General features: G+C 34.3%; 1 protein-coding gene across 2 annotated transcripts; it reads right to left on the reverse strand.

Annotated features, from left to right (window-relative positions):
* Nucleotides 1-204: 204 nt before the first annotated feature.
* On the reverse strand, nt 205-8,517 carry LOC111900932 (uncharacterized). 2 transcript variants are annotated; one of them, XM_023896800.3, is made up of 36 exons: nt 8,363-8,517; nt 7,774-7,911; nt 7,552-7,633; nt 7,387-7,465; nt 7,263-7,303; nt 6,992-7,186; nt 6,738-6,813; nt 6,533-6,613; nt 6,388-6,468; nt 5,955-6,031; nt 5,736-5,790; nt 5,572-5,620; nt 5,348-5,485; nt 5,171-5,252; nt 4,977-5,055; nt 4,841-4,887; nt 4,504-4,712; nt 4,309-4,396; nt 4,107-4,226; nt 3,903-4,021; nt 3,735-3,807; nt 3,514-3,633; nt 3,271-3,339; nt 3,021-3,191; nt 2,883-2,930; nt 2,663-2,804; nt 2,491-2,588; nt 2,222-2,366; nt 1,868-1,956; nt 1,645-1,755; nt 1,414-1,488; nt 1,277-1,342; nt 980-1,168; nt 784-894; nt 622-702; nt 205-530 (listed from the first exon to the last, which is right to left on the reverse strand). In XM_023896800.3, exons 1-36 carry the CDS (start codon nt 8,401-8,403, stop codon nt 342-344), a joined length of 3,654 nt encoding a protein of 1,217 aa, XP_023752568.1. In that variant the 5' UTR covers nt 8,404-8,517; the 3' UTR covers nt 205-341. The 2 variants fall into 2 exon arrangements, with proteins under 2 accessions (XP_023752568.1, XP_042752825.1); XM_042896891.2 differs by having other exon boundaries at nt 2,663-2,806; nt 2,873-2,930.
* Nucleotides 8,518-15,647: the final 7,130 nt, after the last annotated feature.

Raw genomic sequence — 15,647 nt, forward strand, 5'->3', positions numbered from 1 at the left:
TTAACTTTTAAGTGTGTATTTTGAATGGTATGATTTTTATTTTAAACAAGCTATTATTTTGATTTGTTGTAATTGGATTGAAATTGCATCGATGTTGGATGCATCTAATGATCTAATCACATACATTGGATAATAGAATAGATATCCAATGGATAAATTAGTCTAATTAGATGTGCTCTCTTGACTACAGCAAATGGATTGAAGTTGTTGGCAATATCAAAGATCAAGTGGATTAGTAATATATGTTGACTTACATAAAAATATCCCACAGAATAAATATAAAATAATATTTAAATAAACTGTTGTTCATGTGAAATCAATATGTTGAAGAAATTAATTAATTAGGTGGCTTTTCCTGCCGAACCAAACAATTGCATCTTCTCTGCAACCACAGCTTTCATGGCTTCTTTAGCAGCAGCCATGACATGGACAAGGTCTGTATGAGCCTCAGGGCTTTTCAAAATCTCCATGTAAGCTTTCCTCACTTCAGTGTTCACATTGAACTTCCTAACTCCTAGCTCTATGCATTCCTATACATCATAAAACTCAATAATATAAACACCAAATTGGAAAATGAAAACTCTTATCATCTTACTCTATAATCATATATTATATACATACCTGGACAAGCTCTTTAGGCAATCCAGAGGCTCCATGAAGAACAAGAAACACTCCATTCTTTGAGGCCAAGTCATATAACTCCTGCTCAAAAAAAAAGATGGAATTACGAAGCTGCTAATTGAACAGCCCATCAGGTGAAAAGACATAAATACCCTCCACTACCTTAAGCAACTTAAGCCGAAGCTTTGGCCCATTTGCAGGGTACTTCCCGTGAACATTACCAATACACACTGCTAGAGCATCAATACCAGTCTCATCAATGAACTCTTGAGCCTATAATTCATATGGAGCAAGATTAAACCCATGTTTTTTTTTTCTTATTAACAAAGTTGGGACATAAAAAAAAATAAGTGTTGACCTGATTTACATCGGTCAACTTTGCATCATAGTCTTCTACAGTCAAATCATCTTCAGTTCCAGATAATCTGCCTAATTCAGCTTCCACTGTCATTCCCTTTGCATGTGCTAATGATGAAATGTATTTTGTGTATGAGATATTTTTCTTCAAGGGTAGGTGTGAACCATCTACCATGACTGAGTCAACTCCCTGTGTATGAATTCAGAAATTAAATAAATAAACATAAAGTTGTAAAAATTAGAATATAGTGGATGAATTGAATAAAAAAAATTTGTCCAAATTTTAGAGAAGACTTACCAACTCGACAACTTCCATAAGTTCTTGTTTGGAATTACCATGATCAAAATGAACAGTGATAGGCACCTGAAGATCAATACAAATTTCAACTTTCATTTTTCTATTAGGATATTTCAAATTTAAGATGCTATACTTACAGTTGCTTGTTCAGCAGCAGAGATGCAGCTTGCCACCAAAGGGTTTCCTCCTTGCTTTAGAGCACTAGGATGAATCTGTAGAAAAAAAAAAACAATGTTATAATATATAATAATTCAAATGAACTGTATCATATTGAAGGTAAATATTTCTGATTTTTAGAAAATGTATATGCCCCTAAAGCCACATTGAAGTAATGTATTTGTATAGCTTGTAGATAAAGTATCCAATACCTGTAATATAGCAGGACTCTTTTGCTCTTCTGCTGCAGAAATAACTGCTTCAACCCCTTCAAGATTATACACATTAAATGCTCCAACAGCATATCCTCCTTTTTCTGCATCCTATATACATAATAATATAAAAAAAAAAAACATACCAAAATGAGCGATATAACATGAAAAAAAAAAAGAAGAAGAAGAGAGAGGCTTATATTGCTTGTATAAATGGTCTTACAGCAAGCAGATCTTTGGTTGATGAAATTCTAACTGGTCGAGCCCAAGATTTGACCACTTCAGCCAAAGCCTTAGTGTCACCCACATTTCCTAAAACCAAGAAAATATTCCAAATTTGTTTATCGTAAATATATTTTTTTATGGTTTTTTTTTTATTTCATGATATTATATATAATGAGGGTACTTTGGTATTTTAATAAAAAAAGGAAGAGCAAAATTAAATTCCTTCCTCGCTCCCCTAGGAATGGTGAAACCCATTAAACAGGAAATTCGAAGGAATTGAATTGTGTCCATTTGGAAACAAAACACGGAGTGGAATGGAATCTGGAATTCCAATTCCGTAAAGCAAACATACCTGGAAAAACAATGTAGGGAACACCTGGATGCCTACTTTCAGGGCCCAACTGCCACAAAGGAACACCAGCCAATGCTTGCCCAACTATTCTTGCACGTTTTGCTTCTAAAGCTTTTGTAGCAATATCTGAAGAAGTAATTCCACCCTACCAAAAAAAAAAAAAAAACTTTGTTAATATTACTTATTAGCATTTTCTCAGGTTTTTCAAACATGATATATATATATATATATATATATATATATATATATATATATATATATATATATACCTTTGCAAGAATGTAACGTGGACTTGTCTTTATCCTCCTAACTATTTCCACCAGCCCTGAGCTAACCTTGAAGTTGATATCCAGACTCTCAGAAGGAGCTGAAGTTTAATAATTAGCACTTAGAAATGATTTTCTTGCATTTAGCCCTACTAAAAATTCTTAAGCTACTCACTCTTCCCTGTGATAAGTTCCCGACTGGACATCACTAAAGTGTCTTTACCAGTCCTCAGGTAAACATCTGCCATGTCAGCTGCATCACTGATTTCCTCCTCTCTCTCTTCTGCTGACTTCATTGCAAGTTTATCAACAGAAACCTATACAATTACAGGAACAGATGGAATGAGTATGTGTGTTAGTGTATAGGTAAAGCAAATATGTAGCCTCTCAATCACCTCAATGCTTCTGAGATTATGATCACATTGCAACTTGAGCTCTTGGACCTGTGGATTTTAGGAAAATCAGTAATGATAATTTATTTAATAAAACTTTACATGGAGAAGGAATGTTAATTCGTCTAAAAACTACTGGACCTGTTTTGTGGTCTTTGGGACATATGAACCCACAACAATGAGTCCACCACTTTTTCCTTTACTGATTCCAAGATCATTAGGCAAAATTGGAGCTTTTGGAATAATTCCAATCCTAGCAGAAACAAAACTAGCAGCAGTTCGACATAGAAAACGTTTTCCCTTCAATTCTGCCTGATAGTGAAAGCACAAATCAATCAAACTACATATTTTTTCCCAAAAAAAAAAAGAAAAGAAAAGAATTTTCATGTACCTGAGCCATACCAGCTGCAAATACAGCCATGTCTCTGTCACTAGCTGAATTAACTATACACGTGGAGCCCTGTTTTATGCAGCAAAAACATTGCATTCAAAAAATGAAAGTTTTTAGTTCATTTGGCTTTAAAATGTCACAAATCGGAAATCCATCTTGAACAATTAATGTTGTTAATTCTTTATCTATGACAAAAACAATTCTTATCAGTATTAAAAAATTTAAACTGATATATTTATTTACCTTCTGTAAACTGCAAAGATACTCACAGACAGCTGTTGGTCCTCCTTTACGTAACAATTGAATAGAGACTGATGAAACACTGCTAGCTGGAATACGTCCTCTTGTTTTCTCCTCAACCCACTGGTATCCAAATACAGTTAAAAATGTCAAATAGTGTACTTAATACTTTAATAGTATTTAACAGCTAATGAGGATAATGGAAAAGGATAATTGGCTAAGACCTCACGCAGGTTTGAAGATTTATAGCCAAATGAAGCATCTTTAGCAAACTCGGTATCTCCTGCAGGAATAAGCCTGTGTAATACAAGACATTTACAGTGTGAGGTTTGAAGATTTACACTTTGATTTATATTTTGTGGTCAAACAAAAGAGGTTTTAAAGTATAGTACTGATCAGAATCGGCAACATAATGTACATCTTCAATAGTGAAACGACCTCCTTGTAAGAAAAAGGGACAAATGATCCAAGCATCCATTTCACCAAGTACTGAAACAGCTGCATCTGGTTCCTATAAGAAAAAGGGAATACATTCTAAAAAGTTTCTTATCTTTTTGTAGTAAGAAAAAGCTATACCATGAAATGTGTATACTGACCTCAGGGAAATGGCCTCTTAATGTCGAATCACCACGTAACACCACTGTGTAATCGTTGTTTCCAACTGATTTTGCAGCAGTAATCAGGTTTTGACAAATGTCTGTAATCAATGCACTAGCCTGAATGAAAAAAGAATACTCAGTCTACACTGCATGAAAAAGAATATTAATGGTGATGGATGTGGATGTGGATGTGGTGTACCTTATCAGAGCTTAAGGCACGAGAGTTTGTCAAAATGAAAAAGCATTTAGGTCTACTTCTCAACTGTTCAGCAAGTGACTCCACATTCCTGCAAAAGAAAATTAATTACCAATACATATGGAACATTGATGTCTTGAAAACTAGAAAATTACCAATAGAATGTTATTAATTTAAAGTGAAGTGAGAGATACTCACCATTCAGTCAAAACATCAACATCATGGACAGTTTGAGTCCCAGTTGGATCATCATCAAGAACAACCAAAGTCTTCAAGTTATTATCCAGTTTGCGTATGTCATCCAGTGGATCCACTGCCCATTCAGATGGAAGAGATGCCAAGGTAGTTGTTTTACTAATCACAGCAACTTTTCCTTCTACTTTGACACCTGTTAGTGTCTCATAAACCTGTTCAAAATAAAAGGATATAGTTATGTGCTTTCATTAATTTGAGGTTGAATGTCCTAATAGAAAAATGAAAGTATAATGCGATAACTAGCTAGATTTTTGGAAATATAATGACTTAAGTAACTTACCTTAACAACAGCTGAATCATCTATGCGTCCCCACCCAGAAGCAGAACCTAGAAATGGAAAACTCCAGTTATATAAACATTTGAGTTCTATCAAAACAATTTATATAATCTTAGATCATTTTTGTCACATAAACTACCTGATAAGAACAACTGGAGTGCAACAGTAGAAATATGAAGTGGAACTCTACGTGATGCACATTCACGAGCCACAATACCCTGAAAAAAGTGAGGTAAAGAAATAATGATTAATTACAAAAGGTATCATCATAAGGTCAACTTTTTCAGTAAAAAAAAAAAAAAAAAAAGAACAGTAGATGGATATTAGTCATACCAGATCCTTCACGAAGATATCAAGTGCAGATAAGGGTGTATAATCATTGTCCACCATGTGTGGAGCTCGATTCTCAAACATCCTGCAATAATGGAAACAAAACTTTCACAATTTCTACACATAAAATGGAAACTTAATCCCATTATGTTTATTAGTTAACCTTTTAAGAGGACATACCAAGATGTTCCTTCACTATTTTTTATGACATCAAACAAGACTCTTGTATCTAAACCTAATCGAGCTCCAAAGGCCATTGCTTCAGCTGCTGATGCTATATGAACTCCAGCTAGCAGTTGATTCACCATCTTTACACCACTACACAACAGAAAAAATAAGTTAACAAAATTAAAGAAAAGTTTGATTGTAGGGGAAGTGAAAAGTCATGTAAGAAATAGTAATACCTTCCAGCTCCACAACCCCCTTTTATCACATATAGCTTCTCACTCAATGCTATTGAAATAAAAAAGGAAAATAAGTTATTTTGATTAGTCATAATAGTTGTAATAAGATTGATAAATATAGGTTTAACATAACTCATCTGATGTCATCAAGACATGTATATTACCTGTAAGAACTGAACCAGCATGCTCAAGAGCTTCATCTGTACCTGATGCCATAATCTGTACAATGTATTTACAATTCAATGTTTGGAAACAAAGATAGATGTCGTGTGTGCAAAAGACATGAATGCCCTTCTAGGAAAAAGCCCTAGAAAGTTGTCCCGTGTAGAAAAAAATGCAGCTTAAAAGTGAGATGCATTCAGTAAAAAGACTAACTTACACACCGTAAGTGTGCCTTCAGAAGCCCTTATGACACCACCAGATACAGGGGCATCAATCAATTTCAGACCCTTATTCTCATCTGCAGTTTGTGGTGGAAAGATCATAATGTATACAAAAAAGGAGCACAAACACTTGACATGGTTTTAAAAAGGGTTAAATGCAAAAAACAGAAAAAACTTTCATAGATTTGTTTATTATAGCATCCTACTTTCATTTCTTCCTCGTTTTACTTTAAAAATCTACCAACTATAGCAATGTCATCCCAATACCAAAAAACAAAAACAAAAAAATCACTGCTATGATTAGGTAACTTTTCAAAGTATAATAATATCCTAATAAGAAAGAAATGAAAGAAAAATGCTATAAGTTGGTAGAGCTTTTAAAGTACAATGCCTTGCCACACACCATATGTAAAAAGGTATTAAAAAAACCTACTTTGCAGGCGTAGCTCAAGCTGACTAACAAAAGCAGGAGAAACTGTGGATGAAAGGACAATAGATGCTCCAGGTGGAAGAACTACACAAAAAGGAGAAGCAATGTCAGTTTAGGTCACAAAACTGTAGGGTATAATTAGGTATACCTGAAACAGCCCCATTAACACCATATAGAACACTTTCAGCTTGAACTTCATTTGTCACCATGACAATAAGAACCTCTACATCTGAAAGCCAAAAAAAAAACACATACTTTGACAACTAGGATCCTACTGTTTAACATAATTATTTAAAGCCCATGGAGTTTTTGTAACTTAAAATCCACCACTGAATATGAATCTCTTCTGTTACCTTTTGATACTTCTGCAGGAGAGCTTCCAATCAAGCCACCAGCCTTTTCAAACCTAGATAAAGTTGGCTTATACACCTATAATCCAGACAAAGCATAACAGTAAGGGAATCTTGAGCTTTCTATATGTCGGTAAAAAATAAAGTATATTTTCTATTTTGGTAAAGAGAAAAAAAGTATGTTGCTATTTCCTGCAATTTTGCCCTTCATCTAAATACATAAAAGAAAAACTGAAAGGAAGGAAAAGAAGTGTTACATCGTATCCTTGGACACAGAAATTCGATTTCACAAGATGAGTTGCCATGCCAAATCCCATAGCTCCAAGACCAATAAAACCAATTTTATTTGGTCTTTGTGATTTTGTACCAATTTGCTTTGCCAATTGTTCAGGATTATAAGTTTCTGCATCTGCAGCATCCTTAATTTGCACTCCAAGTACTCTTTCCCAAACCTGGGGAAAAACAATTTCTGAATACTGACATGAATGAACATGGTTGATAGCAGATAGATGATAGTATAATCTTAACCTTTAAACCATCAAGACCATTTGCATCTCCATGTCTACAGCCTGTTCAATATGAACACAAACAAGCATCACTGATTATTCATTTGATTTTAGCATTCATATAATGTTATTAATGTAGAGCATACCTGCTAGGAATTGTTGATGAGCAGCAGCCAGAAGTGGAAGAGGAAATATAAGTGACTTGGCTGTGTCTAAAACAGTCCCCTGTAGTACACAAAATTTAATTTGGAGAAAGTAAGATGTCATTTCCTTCTATGTAAAGCTAGAAACATTGAATTCGGATAAGTTACCAAATCTTGAACTGAAGTGTTAAGGAAATCATCCTTGATTTGCTTCCCCTGTAATAGATAGGGGATGTAATTCTTGAAAATCCTGCATATTGGAAAGGAAGAAAGTTACCTGATGTATGATATAAGATCAAAGTTTATATAAGGTTTGGAATTCTTTAACATCAGCTATGAAACTACTTAAAAATAAAAATGAGTTCAGATGGTAATAGTTACTGAATCTACCATGAGTTTCCTGCAGCATTTGATATAATATCGTATAATATCCAAGGATGAATCCCAGCTTGAACGCCAAGAGAAATGGCCTCCACAGAAGAAACAAAATGAATGCCTTTAAGCAACTCAATTACCATATTGGATTTTCTGAAACGAAACAAGGAATCAGATCATCAATCATAGAAATCAAAAGCCACAAATGGAACCAGTTAACTTTAGATCTTTGGCCCAGTAGTATCAATCAAATCGATAATAGTTGTCATTCAGCAAAAAATTGCATAGATAATATATAATTTGCTTATAAATTCATAAACATTGTGTGTTAATCATTATTATAACTAATTCATATACAGAGTCTTCGCATCATTTTTACTATCCTTCCCCGATCATTTGCATCAACCTCCATCATTAACCACGATTAAGCTTTCATTTGTTACCTCAATCTTATTCGACAGAGAGGAGTGGTGGAGGAATTATTAGCTCTAAATTGAAGCAAACAAAACTGAGAAATTAACTAGATTGAGAAGCAGGGTTTGATCAAACATGCTTCGGTATATTCGGATAGTTAATCGAATTCTAAATACGAAAATGGAAGTACCTGGACTGATCGGAAGTGGTCATTTGCGCGAGGGGATCCATCTGTAGAGACGAATTCTGGTTGAAGACGAAGAGTGTTATTTGGAGTTCAGTAGGATTAAGGTTCTGCAAGTGGTTTGAAGTTGTTATGACTGGAGATCGACAAGAAAATCAATGGCAATGGTAAGACCCTAAAATCCAAAAGCTGACGTGGATTATCAGGTCAAAGACAAGGTAGTAGGTGTCAGCTACACGTGTGTTGCGTGCGGTGTAGTTTTTTTTTTTTTTTTAAAGGCAGTTTTTTGTTGGAGTTTTTTATATAAAAACGTTTAAAACTAGAAAAACTGATTTTATTTTAACAATAAAAAGCCGTTTAAAATTGTGTTTTCGGAATTGTATATTTATAACCCACAAAATTATTGAAAATTTTCAGTTTTTTAATTAACAAATTCATGAAAAAACTTAAATTTGAAACTCCTCATATAACTTTTTTATGATTATTATAACTTTTTTATTATTATTAGACTAACATTTTGTTAGGATGCAAAGTCATGTTTGGATGTAGTGTTTTAGGTTTTCCTCTTTATATATGTAAATGGGTTGAGTCTTTGCTATAAATAAGAAGTGAGTGGCTCTCATTATGTAAGAGTCCATTTTGGAGTGTTAGACTAGAGAGAGAAATTATATACAAACTCATTTGTATAATCATTCTAGATCTAATAAGAGCTTACAAAGATTTATTTACTTCTTGTGTTCTTGAATTTGTATGATGAATCACTAGATCTTTTCTAATTCCGCATATGTCATCATATTCAACACCACTACAATTGGTATCAGAGCGGGTGTTATTGATTTTCATCAAGAATTGATCTTTGATGGCTATTTTGATTTGGTGATTCTTATTGTTCATTGATCTTCGTGTTTTAGAGAGTTTTTGGATTCTAGAAATCGAATTCATCTTTGATTCTATTCATAATTCGATTTTCTTCACTATAATTCAAGTGATTTTTACTTTCTCTCTCTAGAAAACCCATTCAAAATCACTTTCTCTCTCTAGAATTCTTCAAGTTTTTGTGATCATGGTGCTTTTGGAGTATGATTCTTGGATTGTAATCATTGAAGGTGTGAAATACGAAGTCAACGAATTTCAATTCTATGGATTATTGTTGAAAGGAGGTTTGATTTCATGGGATTCTTTGGTTTCTTATGGAGGTTTGAAAGATGATCATGGAAGATTGATATTTCAAAAACTTTCGAAGATTGAATGTTTGTATGATCTTTCCATGTTCATGATAGCTCGTAGCAAGAATCGAGAGGAAGGAGAAGAAAGAGACTTGTTTAATAAGAGTTACATTTCTCTTGTTGAAAACCCAAGTGATCTTCAAGCTCTTATGTTTGTTGAAGATGTTCTTGATGATCATCATGTTCTTGATGTTCTTGATGTTCAAGAAAAAGGAGTTCAAGTTGATTCTCATGATGAAAAAGTTTTTTTCTCGATTGGAGTTCAAACCGATGATATTTTGTGTTCTTGTGATTCGTTTGAAGGTATGATTCCTTATCGGAAGCCGGTGATCCAAGAAAATCACAAATATCAAACTCCAAAAGATTTGATTCAAACTCAAAATGTTCATGTTGTTGAAAGTGGGTTTGTTCATGAAGTCAAGTCTTCAAGATGCAAAAAGATGAGAAAGAAAAAGAAGAAGAAGATGAATCGGAAGAACAAGCGGGTTTACTCACAAAAATCGTCATATGTTGTGAAGCCAAAATCCGTGAAGCAAATTTGGGTTTCAAAGCAACAATCTCCAAAGGTTGCATTGAATTTGAAGTCCAAACCCAAATATGTTGGTGGTTCTTTTGAAGATGTTCTTGGATCGTTGAAGAACACGAAGAACGAGTTGTACATCTCGCATAGTGGGTGGTACAATGTTCGATTTGGAGATTTTCTCATTCCGACAAAAGAACCAAGATCTTCCAAATTTGATTCGTTCGTTGAAAACGGATCTCGATTCGTCAAAAAGGTATCTCAAATTCTCAAATGGATTCCAAAACATCCATGATTTCGATTTGTATTTTGCGTTTTTCATTTTTGATCGATTTGACTCATTGGATCAAATCCGTTTCAATCTCGTTGATTGATCCAATTATTTTTTTTAAGATCAATTCAAAAATCAAAATCATATTCTCATAATTCCAAAATCATTCTCAAATTTTTTTACTGTTCATCTTATCCAACTTTAGTCCAATCAAAATCTCCATTCGTTGATTCGATTCAAGTTAGAAGCCCAAACTTGAAATTTGTTCACTGAGCCCATAATATTTTTGAATACTGTTCATTAAGATATTTGAGTCCAAATCGTGAAAATCCTTCATCTGATTCATTCAAAACGTCGAGAGGTGTTCGTCATCTGACTTGTACACCAGCTTTATCTGGTTGTACAATTGTGTTCTTCATCAGCATCAAAAGCTAAAAATCAAAATCTGATTTTCAGTTTATCGATTCAGTAAAATTGAAAATCGATTGGTATCGAGTGATTGATGATAGTCGATAGTTTGATGACCTGATTTCAAAGCCAGAGACTCGATTGATGTCGAATGGTGTTGATCGCTAGTTCTGTTGAAAGTCAAAATCGATTGAATCAAAACTCTATTTGAGTTGTAATCGATATTTACTTAGTAGATCGTTAATTGAATGTGACTCGTATTTGATTCAAAATCATATTGGATGTTTGCTTGATTTTGGTTGGTCCTTGAGTTCATTGTGTGGAGTCAATCGATATCATTATGGTCGATGTTCTTGTTCTTGATGATGGAAGCTATGATGTCGATAGGTTCGGATGATTCAGTAACAGAACTCGATTTTTTTTTAAATCGTTATATGTGAGATTGTTTGAAGATTGAATGATTGTACAATCGCTTTCCAAGTTCATCGACATGACGAAATTGAATTCAATGTGCGAAGGGTATGGGAATATGGAACGAGATGAAAATTGATTTAAATGTGCGAACTGGGAAATCAATGTTTACAACAGAACGAAACTTTGATTTTGGAAATTGAAGGAGAATGCAAAGTTGATTAATACTGTATTTCAGTTCGCATAAGGGTTGATTTGGGATCGATAGTCGATGGGTCTGTAAAAGCAAAGTCGACTGGGAAGAATACTCGTTTATGATTGGGAAGTCAATTGTAATCAATGATCGAAGCTTGGATGTCGACTGGATTGAATGAAAAGCGAATGAATGGCTGATGGATGTAATTTTGAAGGCTATGATTTTGCGAAAATATAACAATCGAGTATTCGCATTTATGGATTGGTTTCGCATTTGTGTGAATAAAAAATTGGGTTCGCATATATAGAAGTGATATGGAGTTCGCATCTGGGAGCAGTTCGCATATAAAAATGTTCGCATTTGTGATATGGAGGTCAAAAATTCACATGTGAAGAATGAATATGCGAAGCACCCATTCAATGAAGAAGAAAGCTATTAGTTTCGCATTTGATCCTTTATATTTCACGAAATGACAAAAGTAGCCCAACTTCGCAAGTTTGAAGAACATGCAGAAATTTTCAAAACGAGTACCTGCAATTTCGCATTTTGGCAACAAATATCCAACTTCGCATATGGGTAATAAAAGCTGAAAAAATTGCAGAATTTTCAATTTTGGTCCTTGCAATTTGTGCGAATTTATGCTTTATGCCCGGTTTCGCAAATGGGCTAGAGTTTCGCATATTTGATTGTTTTAGGCGCAACGGGTCCCTGCAAGTTTCAGAAAGAGACAATATCTACCCGGTTTTTGAAAAATCTTGCAACTTTCACCCAAAAAGTCAAAAATTTTCATAAATTGAAAATTTTTTGTGGCTTTTTCGTGATTGTTTTTCCGTGCAAGATTTTTGATGATTCATTTTTGGTACACATCAAGGGGGAGTATTGTATTGTCTATTCCTCGGGCGCTTCTCATCCTTAGTGGGTTTTATAATCATTTTTTGATTATAAAAATGGGGAGAATGATTGGTATTCGAAGCTTCTCGGGTTTGTCGAATATTCATTTGCGGATTTGAAGACCGGTGTTACTTCGAGGGGGGGTTTGGTCTTAATCGCGCTAGCTCGTTGGAGATTAAAGTCGGACATCCAATCCTAACTTTGAGGGGGAGAATGTTAGGGTGCAAAGTCATGCTTGGATGTAGTGTTTTAGGCTTTCCTCTTTGTATGTGTAAATGGGTTGAGTCTTTCCTATAAATAGGAAGTGAGTGACTCCCATTATGTAAGAATCCATTTGGAGTGTTAGACTAGAAAGAGAAATTTTGTACAAACCCATTTGTATATTCTTTCTAGATCTAATAAGAGCTTACAAAGATTTATTTACTCCTTGTGTTCTTGAATTTGTATGATGAATCACTAGATCTTTCTAATTCCGCACATGCCATCATAATCAACACCACTACACATTTTCACAAAATCGAATTTGTCATTTGACCAATGAAGTCGAGTTCATTTGTTGCTCTTAGAAAGTCTAGCACTCAAAATAGGAATGTCTAATGATTCACACCCAAAAGACTAAAATCTTATAAACTTCTAGAGAGAGGTGAGCATGGGGGGATCCAATGTAGAGCCCGGGGTAGCCCGGGATACCCCTCAAAAAAATTTCGGTAGTGTAATTCTTTTTAGCAAAATTTCGATATGGTGTATATATATGTTTCCCTTCACTTATAAACCCAAACAAACATGTGGTTTGGTGGATAAGGTGCTAGCATATTGAAGTAGAGGTCTAAGGATCAAATCTCCCTCCTAACATGTTCTTTGTTTACCTTTTATTTTTATTTTCCAAGCTATTCTATCCCACATCGCCAAACACATGTAAATTTAGCCAACTTCGTCTATTATATTAACCTGTTATCTTCATGCTTCATTTGATATCTACTTTTATTCCCACATCGATTCAAGTATCAAAAGATACTTCAACTTCATGTTTATATAACATGACTTTAGGTTATCTAAGGATTCGATTAAGTTTTAGGTTTAAAACCGAAACCGAAGTACCTCGAAAAAAAAATTAGGCCCCTTTACTTTGAACTTGGCTCCGCCACTGGAGGTGAGAGAGGTTGGGAAATCCGAAATTCCAACCTTAGGGAGAGTAAATTTGGTTTTTCTAAAGCCTAGAGGGGTCTTTATATAGTTGTGGTGTTTTCAAGATAAACTTATTTGAATCAATTAAATAATCAAATTTAATCATTATTCATTGTAGCGAGTGCAAGTTTTGGAGTAAAGCGTGTTACAAATGTAAAAGCCTCAATCACAAGTCGTTCGAGTGTGAGAGATAGATAAAAATGTGGAATGTTATTCTTACCACAAGAAAGGTTATATCAGCACGAATTTGCCAAGGAAGAAAAGTGAGATGATATCTATGAATGCTAGTAAGAAGTCGGAATCGGCAAAAGTTGGAGTGTGTGCTTTTCAGTTGACTGTGTAAGAATCTAAATAGCCACATGATTTGGTGTCATGCATAATACCTGTGAACTCTCTTATAGTGTTTTATTTTATTCGGGTGCATATTTTTCTTTTGTGTCTCATGATTTCCGAAAGAAATTTGATATGCCTTTAGTAGTTATATATATATATATATATATATATATATATATATATATATATATATATATATATATATATATATATATATATATATAGTAGACGTAGCATGTTATGGTACATCAAGGTTACCCGATAGAAATAGACAGAAATATTTGAAGCAAAACTATTGTCGATAAGGGTGAAAGGTTCGATTTGGTGAATGGAATGGATTTGATTTCAAAATATCATGCAAAAAATTTCATTGATAGTAAGATCGTATCCTTGAGAACTTCAGAGGGAAATAGTGGTTTACGGAGAAAATAATTGTAGAATGCAAAGTATAGCACAATAGTTAAAGCTTAAAAGTGGATAAGTAAAGGTTGTGAGTCATTTTTAGCGTGTGTTTTGGATACAAGAAAAGAAAAGAAGAAGTTAGAAAATGTAAAGGTAGTTCGTGATTTTATGGAAGTTTTTCCAGACGAGTTGTGCAACGGCCCGGAAATCCTCCTATTAATGATGTCAACTTTTCGTTGCTTGAATATTAATTGTTGTAAAGCTATTTGATTCTAAGAGAGTATAAATGAAATAAGTTAATTAAAAGGGTGTTAATTAATACCTAAAAGATTTAATAAATATATTCAAAAGATATATGGTCTTTGTGGGAAGATAGGGTGTATGTAAATCATAAAAATTGTATAAATGATGTTTAAGGGATGAAATGTCAACTAAGGAAACTTAATTTGTCAAGTTATTAGGGTTAGGGGTGCTTAGAATTAAATTATGGAAGTAGAGGGGCTATTTTAAAAAATTGCTTATACCCCCCCCCCCCCCCCCCCCCGCGTGGGGAATGGGATCAACAGGTTGTATAGGGTCGTCCGTTTATTTTGTGACTTGTTTAAATATGTGATCACGAAGATTCACATCTAGAAGCCCATGGGGCAGCGCCGTCATTCACAAAAGAAGAAAAGGATACGAGAGAAAAATTAGAGAAAGTGGAGCGAGGGAGAGATGGACGAAGAGAAGGAGAACCAGAAGGTTAAGGTTGCGTCGAGAGGAAGAAAGGCAACAGTAGGCTGTCAAAATTGAGAAGAAGAAAGGAGAAGAATTTGATCCAAATGAAGGCTTGGTTGTGAATCTCATTTGTTAGGTAAACCATTGAACTTTTCCTTCTTTTTTCTTCTTTTTTTTGTATTTGATTCAAACCGAGAATCACCATGGTCATTGCCCATGGCTACCATCCAGACACTTGTTTCTACCATTATAAGGTGGAAAATGGTGGTTTACTTTCCATCTTGAAAGCCTTTAATACGTTCCCAGGTAAACCTAAGAACTTAACCTGCTATTTGAGCCACAAGGAACTCCTAAAACACTTCAAGGCTTCTTTTATTTAATTGATAACTCAAACAAAATTTGTGGAGCACTATTTATAGGGTCTTGCTAAAAAATAATTCTAAAATAACTCAAATAGCTAGCAATGCGATCCTATAACAAATAAAGACTGAATTTAAAACATAAGTATCCTATTCTAAGCTAGTCCTGTTGTGCCTTTGATAGACTTGACCAAACCGACTTGTTTGGGTCGTAACATCACTCCCCTCCTAAACAACCACCTTGTCCTCAAGGTGAAAATCCGGAAATTATTGTTGTATCATGTCAAAAAAATTCCCATGTAGCCTCATAAGTTGGTAAATCCTTCTACATGATCAAAACCTCCCGTCACGGACCCCCTCCACCTGCTTTGG

This window comes from Lactuca sativa, chromosome 8, assembly GCF_002870075.4.
Source record: "Lactuca sativa cultivar Salinas chromosome 8, Lsat_Salinas_v11, whole genome shotgun sequence".
Lineage (NCBI taxonomy): Eukaryota > Viridiplantae > Streptophyta > Magnoliopsida > Asterales > Asteraceae > Lactuca > Lactuca sativa.